This window comes from Eucalyptus grandis, chromosome 1, assembly GCF_016545825.1.
Source record: "Eucalyptus grandis isolate ANBG69807.140 chromosome 1, ASM1654582v1, whole genome shotgun sequence".
Classification (NCBI taxonomy): domain Eukaryota; kingdom Viridiplantae; phylum Streptophyta; class Magnoliopsida; order Myrtales; family Myrtaceae; genus Eucalyptus; species Eucalyptus grandis.
This window is the reverse complement of record NC_052612.1, coordinates 35,371,794-35,382,495: the sequence shown is the minus strand read 5'-3', so window position 1 is coordinate 35,382,495 and position 10,702 is coordinate 35,371,794. Positions and strand designations below refer to the sequence as shown.

General features: G+C 40.1%; 1 protein-coding gene across 2 annotated transcripts; it reads right to left on the bottom strand.

The window, feature by feature from the left end:
• Window positions 1–220: 220 nt before the first annotated feature.
• On the bottom strand, window positions 221–8,187 carry LOC104435356 (protein RRP6-like 3). 2 transcript variants are annotated; one of them, XM_010048123.3, is made up of 12 exons: window positions 7,886–8,187; window positions 6,872–7,113; window positions 6,666–6,764; window positions 6,225–6,308; window positions 5,948–6,034; window positions 5,698–5,818; window positions 5,230–5,408; window positions 5,108–5,152; window positions 2,729–3,234; window positions 2,149–2,647; window positions 1,101–1,711; window positions 221–598 (listed from the first exon to the last, which is right to left on the bottom strand). In XM_010048123.3, the coding sequence occupies exons 1-12, from the start codon at window positions 8,112–8,114 to the stop codon at window positions 526–528; spliced, it is 2,775 nt and encodes a 924-aa protein (XP_010046425.2). In that variant the 5' UTR covers window positions 8,115–8,187; the 3' UTR covers window positions 221–525. The 2 variants fall into 2 exon arrangements, with proteins under 2 accessions (XP_010046425.2, XP_039168932.1); XM_039312998.1 differs by lacking the exon at window positions 5,108–5,152.
• Window positions 8,188–10,702: the final 2,515 nt, after the last annotated feature.

Genomic DNA, 10,702 nt, shown 5'->3' with positions numbered 1-10,702 from the left:
TGAATTAAGCCGTTTGTGTCCCAAAACTCAGTTTTTTTGTCATTTGTTTTGTTTGGTTTTTTCTTCAATATTGCTGATTACAGGTCGATCAAACAGAAGTAACTGCCTTGACTCGATATAATTTGTAACCGGGTAAGAGGAAGATGTCATTGGAATCTTTACGAGGAACACCCCCCCCAAAAAAATAAAAATAAATAAGAGGACCCTAACCAACTGATGGTGCAAGGGTAAACCAGAGCCGATCCAATAAATAACAAAGTCTTCATCAAAACCCTAAAGTGTTCAATAATGTAAAGAACATTACTGGCCAAATCAAAATTCCGAGGACCACTACGACTGTGACAGTCCTTTGAGGTAAGAGTTCTAACCGGAGTCACTAGTGCTCTGTGCCTTGTAGCGGCTAGCAACAGCATTACCACAGCAGATATCAACTCTTAGCATCTGCCAATGAAGTAACAGTTCCAACCGGAGTCACTGGTGTTCTGTGCCTTGTGGTGGCTAGCAATAGCATCACCACAGCAGATTTCAACTCTTAGCATCTGCCAATGCCTTCTTGATTGGATTGTACACGCTAAATTCCCCAAAGTCCCTCCGACCACTGGCAAAATCAGCACGCCAAGTCAGACCAATGGAACAGCCACACACATGCAAACAGAGAGAGAGAGAGAGAGAGAGAGAATGAATAAGATGCAACATCAAGCTCTTGCAATGCCAGAGAAATCAGTTTGCCCATCGACACCCATGAAACAGCGTCACACACAAACACAGAGCGAGAGAGAGAGAGAGAGATGATCTAACATGCAGTATCATGCCCTTGCAGTGCCAAAGGGAAAACAGATAATCCTGATTGGCTAGTTGTGTATGCGACCCATGAGTCGTTTCAGGAGCCAAAATCACATGTTGAGATAGAGTGATCAACGCAAGCATATTCAGTCATCATCAAATGTGTCACAAAATCATTATTAAATACTTGTTCTACCATTAGTTCAAAGTGGGTGAGGCATAAAAGAACCAAAAAAATAAAATTGTTGATATAAAGCAGATTATCCATTTGCAAAGAATGAACAATATCTATATAGCCTGTGTGCTTGGCAGAATACCTGTGCTTTATATCCCATCCAGCAGGAAGGAAACGAGGTTTAAGAGCTTCGATAAATACTTGTCTCCATCTTTGACAAAAGACACTAATGCCATCCTCCCCATACTCCTTCAATATGTGATCGACAACTTGTTTCCCATGGGGTCCATGTCCTAATAGCGATAATTTGGAGTTGTGCATTGGCTGTGTTTCATCATTTCTAGAATCACCAAGGTCTGACCCTTCATTTTGTAGGTTGCCATTTTGCAAATTATAGAAATCTGTGTTTTCGTTGTTGCTATCATGAGCAGCAGCTTCTGGTTCCATCCCTGAATTGATTGGCTCTGTCTTCACTTGGTCCGTGATCTCATCATTGACATATTGCTGATCTTTTTCAGACAATGAGACATCAACTGTTTCAAATTTTGATGGATTCACTGTACTTGATATCAGCCTTTTCTCAGTACTTCCAATTTGCTCTTTATCTGGAATACCGCCACCTTTGGAATGTTTTGAAGACAGCCCTCTCTTCTTCTCAAGCCGTCTTTTCTCATGAGAACTCATTCCAACTAACAAGGCTCTTTCCAGATCCGTATCAGATATATCTCTTCCTCCATAAAACCTCATCACAATCTGCAAATTAATGACAGTCGAATTAATAGCCAACACCTTTTAAAGGAGTTAGGAGGTCAAAGCAGATGAAAAAAGTGAATATCTATACCCAACACAAAGCTGCATGGCAGAAAGATTAAGAGTATACAAATCGAGGGCCCCCATTAGTGTATTCTTATTCAGAACACACGTATATAGTTTTTCCATGTCAAAATGATGAAGAAAATTGTCCTATGAATTTTGTGCATGTACTGGAAGATCAAAATCAAATTTCAAATATCCAAAAGAACAAACTAGCCTTCTGACTTGATTCAGCCGAAACTCCAGAATGACTTATAACTGAATCTGTAGAATTAGTTTAGGTTGGATCCAAGATAACAGCAAATATGAGGACAAAAAAGAAAACAATGTGCTGTTCAATTGTGAGTCAAAACACCGGAGTTAAAAGACTTCAAGACCTGTGTCAGTTCTTCACGGCGCTTCTGAGGCATTCTTTGTCCATGGCGTAGTAGAGCCATTGCAGCCGTTCGTAATTCTAGAGGAGATATACCAGCTTGTTCAAAATTTATCCCCATTGCACATGTTTCTGATGCAACTTGATCATCTCTCAGTTCAACAATATTTCGAACAAAGAGCGGAATACCAAATTCCTCCGCAATTTTCCTTTTGTACTTCTCAGCCGCAGCATGAGCAACCTCATGACAGTCCACGCAAAGGAGGACTATATCATGAGAACGATGACTTTTCAAATGCTCAGGGAAGTGCATTCTGTAGCACGAAGGAATAATCCGGTAACGCAAGTAATGATTACCTTCACCGCAGCCAACACAAATATTTTTCTTTCTCTGAATGTAAAATTCATTATCTTCATCTTCTGGACGACCTTTAGGCTCAAAAAGAAGCATAATAGCAGGAGGATCATTGTCAACAAGTTTTGCAAGATCACGGCGAAGATACCTGTCACATGTGAATATTCATGACAACACTTACATAAATATGTAAACAAAGAAAAGGTAACTGATTGAGAAAGCTCCGAACCATTCAAGCTTTCTACGATCGCAGTAACAAAGCAAGCGTCCATCATTTGCGTAGATCCTACAATTATGGTACACTGGAGATTTGCAAGAGAACTTTTTAACAAATAGCTCTCGAGAAGCCTTTCGAGAAACTTGTTTCAAACTTTTAGTACCATTTTGTCTGGAGACTACCTTGTTAGTTGATCTCATAGTAAAATTGACCAGAATAGAATAATTAAAGACAGATAATGGACAAGTTCCATCTTGACCAAGGCACTTTTGAAGAACAACCAGAGAGATTTCATCGAGGTTGTCCATCCTCTCCTCTAATAGATCACAGAAACTGTCCATGTGGCCGCAAACAACAGGTGATGGAGATGGCATGGAAGAACTCAGGGCATCTGTATTAGAATCAGCCTGCCTTAGGATGTCAAATATATCTGTTGGATTAGTTGGAACTTTGCTCGCGAGAGCAACAATAGCTTGATCTGACAATACAAATCTTAAGCTTTCATCATGCACACGGGCCTGAAAGAAATGCGTAAGCCATGGTAAGTAGAGATAGCTATAAAGAAGCAGACTACCTGCCCAAACAAAAGCAAAGAATGAAGGCAAACATGATAAAGGACCATACAGTATCCCACGTGGAAGTTACACATCAGTAAAGATCAGAATTCTGCCTAGGTTTCTTTGATGAATTGTGAGGAAGACATACAAGCAGAAAAGGAGACATAAGAAGGCAAATTGGAAACCTTGACCACTTTCTCTTGTTTGACAAGGCAAGTGACCATGGTACTCAATTCATGCAGTTTAGTTTAGATGAAATTTAGCAATGTTTGCACAGTATTGCCGAATGACAATACAACAGCCGGCTCAATACTTGAACCTGTTCAACCCACATGACAATGGCATCAACCAGCAATGTTTAGCTCCAAATCTAGCGACTAAATCCATAAAAAAGAATGTTTGGTGCAGAACTATCCAATCGCCCCTCCAATCAGTAACAACATTATCAAGTAAAGATTATTGCAGACACACACAAGAATAAGGTAGTCAAGATCCCTTTTTCGTCTAGGATCAGTGAGGTTGTCGTGAAATCGGACAGTAAGATTTATTTGTGAAATCTTCAAATGTTAAAAAATAACTCTAAAAATGCATGGTCAAGGTCCAGTCTAACACAACAAGGCTACTATAACTAAAAATCAACAAAAACAAGGTCATTAGGTCATTTATATAAGTAAGACATCTATAAATAAGACAGTAAGTTTGATTACAGATTCACAACTAGTAAACCATAGTTTCAACTTGACAAATAACAAAACCATTGAATATCTAATTGTTAATTCAAAACAATATGAATTGACTAGAAACTCATCAAGTTTCTAAATAATCATCAATTTGCAGTAGATAATAACGGAAATAATAGGCCCTATTGAGTCACCACATTTTCCATTCATAATACTAATGGAGGGAGGACATTTCATATAATCTGGAAACAATAACAAAAGGAAATATTTCAGACCAATTTTTTTTACGTTGAATACACCTCAATGATGCTTTCCCATCGTACATGAGGTTGCAGAGAAGTCATGTCCATTGAATTTTCAGATTGATATTTTTTTTCCTTTTCCTTTTTAATGATATTTTTGTTTTGCTGTGACTAATCTGTTTTCATTTTATCATTGATCCTTGAGGTTTGCTTTATTCGTTTTGTTTTCTTGTTCCTATTCTTATAGACATATTTTTCCTATACCAAATGGGCTGGTTATCATTATATTAAATCATGGGCTTCTTTCAAGCCAAGTGTCTTTGAAAAAAGCTCCTGTGAAGTTTGTCAATCAGCAACAATCTGAACTGCAATTCCAAGCAGGTTCACGTGTCAGCATGCGATCCAAGAATGATTTTATTCTGCTGCAAGTTGACGGGATCTTCCACTTTAGACTAGTAAAATTGTACTTTCTCATGAGCTGACACGCATTTAATTACAGCAATCAAGAAGACCGTGGCCTAACCAAGGCAAAGAAGCAAAATACAAAAAGGCCCAGTACTTTAAATATCAGTGCAGATAACAAAAAGGACCTTTCAACTGATACTTAGAGGTGCCTGGAAGCATTGCTTGTAACCAAACAGGCTGAGAACAGACATAGAGAAGTTAAATCAAATTATTCTGAGCCTTGGCGATTTATTTTGACCCTACCCAAGTGAGAAAGGTACGTTAGGAACAGACAGAGAAGTCTGCAAGCTTTCGTTGTAAGGTAACAAGTGAAGTGGTACCACTTATTATTATCTTGGAAGTATAATAACTAATATGACTATCCAGAATTTTTCATCTATCTAAAACACTCCTATTAAAACAGATAAACTTTCATTACCAAAAAGTTGCTGTAAAACTAACACTAACCATTAACTCCCTCCAAGCGCACACTCTTCTCACAATATCCTGAAACTGATGATTGGAATGGCATCAGAATATACCGCAACAAAAAGAAGCAGGAGGATGCAGATACATAAAAGACGGTGCACCTGGGCTTTGTAGGCATCTGATTCACCTCCTTGACCATTTGAATGTCGGGAAATTATCGATGATGCAGCAGACTCCCCCGGCGCAGCTTCAATATCTTTCGTGTATCGTTGCAAGCAAATCATATTTGAACGGCGACATGCCTCCAGGACAAAATGCAATTCATCATCGAAACAAGATTCTGGTGCAATTTTTTTTTTTTTCAGAAAGTGCTGGTGCAATTGTTGGCTCAATTCAAAACAAACATTCATCACCTTTGATCTCTAATACCAAAACCTCATGCAGACAACTAGATGCAACAAGTAAACGTTCATGCCGCCTATCTGGCCATCCTAATGAACTTTATGTTGCAAAGAAATACTCTGACAAATCATGACTTCCTTATTTCGCCAGAATTCTCCCCCCACAAAAGGAAGAAAGAAGGAAATGAACTATTTTGGGCAAAACCAATGCAATTGAAAATATCATACCATTATCCTTTTGTTTTAGCTCTCCAACCAAACAGCGAGCAACATATAGCAGATAGCACGCATCTGTCCTGGCATATCGCAACATATCTTGTGGCAATGGACGTTGTCTCCAGTCTTCACGCTGCATTTTTTTTCAAAAATATAAGGAAAGACATGTCGCTTATTTCAAAGATAACCTATGAGTAATAACAACTGAGAAGCTCTCTGCATGACTTTCAAAAATATACATAAAAATGGGCCCAGTTCTAACCTGTAGCAATTTATTGGTGGTTACACCACAATAAGTTTCAAGTAAGTATGCCAGTGATCTCTGTGGCTTTGATAGAATGTCGCACGCCTGCAGTTGGATGACATGAAAATACATTTCCATTAAGACTGTTTTTATCACCCAACCACTCTCTCTCCCCTCCTTTCCCCACCGCTCAAATCTCTTTTCTTCCCAATAAAGGCAGAAAAGAAAAAAGAAAGCAAGAAAAGTTACTATGTATACAGTTCATGAAGAAGGCATTCAATAGAGACAGGTCCACCTTTGCAGTATCAAATAGATTGACAACGTAAATGTGGAAGTCCCTTTGCAACCAGAGAACGTCATTATCAGCTCCATGAAACACCTACATAAAGATTGAATCAGCATTGATGTATTGCAGTTATTCACTATAAGGGAACTTTGGATTGAAAAGAAGAAGACTAATGCGTAATTTTCAAGGAAGTTTATAACAAATGAAACTAAAGCTGTCTATTAAGTCTAGTTTTTAATTATCATTAATATCATCAGCCAGCAACTTAACACTCAAGGAAATTGATGGGTATATGCTCCCAGACATGTATGCAGATACACGTCAATCATTTGCAGTGGAAGTACACGTCAATCATTTGCAGTGGAAGAGCACAAGCAGATAAGGCAAACAAGATTCAAATTTATCCAAATGAAGGGGCCCATGATGTGACAGGCTGAGGGAAAAAATTACCTTGCAAATACTAGGCTCACTGAAAACTGGACGAAGAATTCCCATAGCATCATGCAGCTTTATTGTGTCAATCAAATAGTCCTCATCTTGTGTGGAGATCTATCAAATTTTGGAAGGAGTAAAGGAGGAGGCAAAAGACACGAGCATTATCAAGCTGCGCTCGCCGCATATTGAATAGCACATTCTGGTGATAAATGTCTACTCACCTGCATAAGGGCGGTAAAACCTAAAAATGAACATAAACTGTGCTGTTCTGTATCAACGGCAAAGACTCTCTCCTTGATCAATACATTGGCAAGTTCCTCCAGTTGTTGCTCAGTTTCCACCCAAGTATAGACATCACTAGTCATTGGAATCTTATCATCAGGATAAAATGTGGATTCTAGTCGCGGACTATCTAACAGAGCCGTAATCTCCGCCTCATATGGATGCGAGTTTGAAGAATCCACTGTCAAGTTTTAGCATATTAAGCCATGCTTCATAGATCTTTCCGTGCAGGTATCAGAAAAATACGCAAAGAAATGCTTCCAAGCAAAATGACCAACCCTAAGATATCGCACAGTTAGTTGGCTTTTCTATCCTGATTACTAACAAATAAACATAAATGCAGAAAGCTTTCCATCAATTAAGTAGATGACATGTCAATACCTCATGTAAGATTCTTTTTAATGAGCATCCTAACAGTCAGAAACAACACACAACGCAACAAAGACAAGCTTCTCTTCTTAATGCAGGTCAAAAGTTCGATTATCTTACAACGTCTTCCATCGACAAAGGACCAGATAACGTACGTCAGTAACCACAGGCACGAATCGAAAAAACACAGCTCATAAGTTCTCTCGGTAAACAAACACAACCGCCTGATCACCTCAGTTTCATCATAAAGGCGTGTCTGACTCGAACTACTCCAAATTTTCTCAGCATTTGCACAAGCTCGAAGGTTCTGGATTATCTTACTAACGGCTTCCATCGACAAAGGACCGAATCCCGTACATTCTCTCACTAAACAAACACAACGATCTGATCACCTTAGTTTCATCACAAAGGCGTATCTGACTCGAACTGTTTCCAAAATTTCTAGCATTTGCACAGGTTCGAAATTTCCGGATCATCGCTACCGCTAAACTCCAAAGCGAAATCCCCCGCCGCCAACCGACCGGCGAGACAGCAATGACAAAAGCGAAGAAGAAATGGTTCGAGCTCAGCTCCAGAGAACGTACCGTCATCGGAGCCCCCGAGCTTCAGGTGCTTGAACGGGGAGTAGGAATTATCCGCCAGGACTCGCCTGAAGCCGTGCTGCGGCTTCGACTCGGCTCGCAGGTAACACGCGCCGCCGCCGCGGCTCCTCTGCTTCCTCCGTCTCCGGTGGTAATGCACGGCGAGGAACGCCGAGAGCGCCGCGACGGAAGCGAAGGCGATCGCCATTCGCAGCTTCCGATCCCTCTCCATCTTCCTTTCGGTTTCCCTACGCTCGAGCTTTCTTCTTCTAAGTTCGTCGTTCTCTGCAGGTTCGGTCGGTCAATTTGCTACATGCCGAGTTTGAGAGAGAGAGAGAAAGAGAGAAAGAGAGGGCTTCAGCCCAGTTTGGGCTGGGCCTGAGTCCCCCACCAGATAGACGACGGCGTAGAGAAAAACAAGGGTAATGGGCCGTCGCCTTCTCGGCCCATTTGATGATTGGGGCAATTTTCATCGGATAGATGCCGTAATCAATGAAATTTCAATGTATACATCTTTTGTCCAGCTAGGTATTGCAATTTTCTTTTTGTCTCTAAACTAAATTTATAGCGTTGGTCACTAGATATATGATTAAATTACTCCTAAGAAAGAAAGAAAGAATTTGACAAAATGAAAAAATATCGTCATGTTTCAAAAAATGGTTTCGCGCCCTACGCACGCTATGAAGAAAATGATATTGAAGGTGATCAACGCTTCTTTTGCATTTTTGTTCCTTGCCATGTTGATGAGAGAATCCACCTGAAGCAGAAAAGTTTAGGTTGATCAATGAAACACCATGTATGGCTTGAGCAAAACACCCAAGCCAATATATTGAAATTGAAATTATTCTTGGTGATATGGGAAATCAAAAGCATAAATTTTTCAAGAGAGATCTCATGAAAAACATGAAATTCTTAAAAAGAATAAAATAAAATAGGAAGAATCAAGTTATTAGAACGCACCCCTTATTATTTGTACTGTTGAATTTTAAGAGGGTAAAATTTTGGAACCTGCACCTCATCACTCTGATAAAATTTACTGATTTGGTTTTTTTTTTTTTCATTACAAGAGCCGGAAGTCAATTGGGTAATTGAAATTTTTTTATATATATATTTAAGAACGTGATGCAATAAACGGGAAAATTATAATTAAAAAAAAAGAAAAAAGAGGAGAAAAGAAGGAAGTTGTCAAGTGGCTGTAGTGGGTCCCACACCTGCCCCTTCCTAAGTCCCTATCTGGTCAGCCTCTTTGCTTATAAGCCACATGACGGGTGGCGTCCCAAGCACTTTGGAGCCCGAAGCGTAGCTGGGGCTGGGCAATATCAAGATCTATCTAAATCTGAATCTTAGGATGGTTCAACGTTCAAACAAGCATCGCTTTTTGTCCCCCTTCTTTCTCTTTTCTTCCTTCTTTTTTTTTTTCCTTCCTTCTTTTTTTTTTTCATATATATACTTTATATATCTTGGTATATATATTATCATTTTGGTGTTTGGCCGTGTGAATGAAGTAGAAACACAACCCCTTCTGTAGGCCCCGCGTCATGTGAAAGAGAACCGGTCGACAAAAAGAGGGGGAACCCACAGCCTCAATCATGCTCGTATCATGACCCCCTCCCCTAAAAGTAAAAGCTCCTTCGCACCAGCATAGACCCAGAAACGAAAGGTAGAGACGAAGAACGGCAGATGTCGACGCAAATATTTATTGGAGGGGGGGGTCGATGGATTAGTCACTACACACGAGTTCAGTCCGCGCAGACCGACGTCGCTTATAGCCATTGATGCGGGTCCCGTTGCGTGGTTCACACATGGGATGGCGATGATGGTATTGATCTATATAAAATGAATCTATTTTGCGTAATATTTTCCCCCCGTTAAAATAATATGCGGTTAGGGGTAATTCATTCCGTTGAAGTACTGTCCCACATTACTTAAACGGGTATTTATATATTTTTTATATTCATGTGGTTTCTCTTCACATTACAGTCTAAGTTTTTAGGATAGACTTTCTAACATGGTATTAGAGTTAATATTTTTCCTTTTGAGACGAGTTTTATATGTTTTTTATATTTAGGTTCCAAACTTGGAATAGACCCTACAATTGGCCACAATTGGCCTATAGCCAAATTAATTGGTTTCAGGGTCAATGAGGAACTGGGGCCTTTTTTTATTTTATTATATATAAAATATGCATGAGGCATATATAAATACAGTTTTCTGCTTGAGGATGACATGTCAAACATATTAAATTTCAATAAATATTCTCTATTTCAAAAAAAAAAAAAAAAGTAGCAAAAGAACTTATAGAACAAGGAACCGAACCAGCCCAAGGTCGCTTCTCAATTTTTGGAGCTGGGAACTTGGCCGGTCTCCTTGCAAATTGGCCTTGAACATATCGGACAATTCTCGTTCACGCAAATTCCCGAGTTGAACTGGCCCGATTGCTCACCCATACATATAGTTACCGGATGGCCGACGCTTTGGAAAGCCAGACTTATTTTGGAGAGGTTGTGGCCCAAAGGACGGAAACGCCCCCTGGCTTTCCCCCACGAGGCAAAGGCGAGATCTCCCCCACCTAATTTTGATTTCGCGAGATATTCTCTGGAGGCTTCCCACATGATTCTTGAATTGCCTGAAAAGGAAGGCGCAACTGCAACTGCAGCTGTAGCTGCACAGGAGAGAGAGTCCATGAGAGGGGGGGAGGGAGTGGTGTGCGGTGGCAGCTTTGCAGGGAGGGCTGGTGCGGGAGCTTGCTTGAACAGACGACAAGTTGCCCTGTGCAGTAAAGCGACGGGGACGACTTTTGGAAGCTGAGACTTATTTGCA

Bases quoted from the DNA above. Each gene is read 5' to 3' on its own strand.
- LOC104435356 (XM_010048123.3), bottom strand. From the start codon at position 8,114: ATGGAGAGGGATCGGAAGCTGCGAATGGCGATCGCCTTCGCTTCCGTC. The intron at 7,114-7,885 runs GTACGTTCTCTG...AAAACTTGACAG, and splicing joins GCTCGGGGGCTCCGATGACG to TGGATTCTTCAAACTCGCAT. The intron at 3,235-5,107 runs GTTAGTGTTAGT...CATTTCTTTCAG, and splicing joins GCGCTTGGAGGGAGTTAATG to GCCCGTGTGCATGATGAAAG.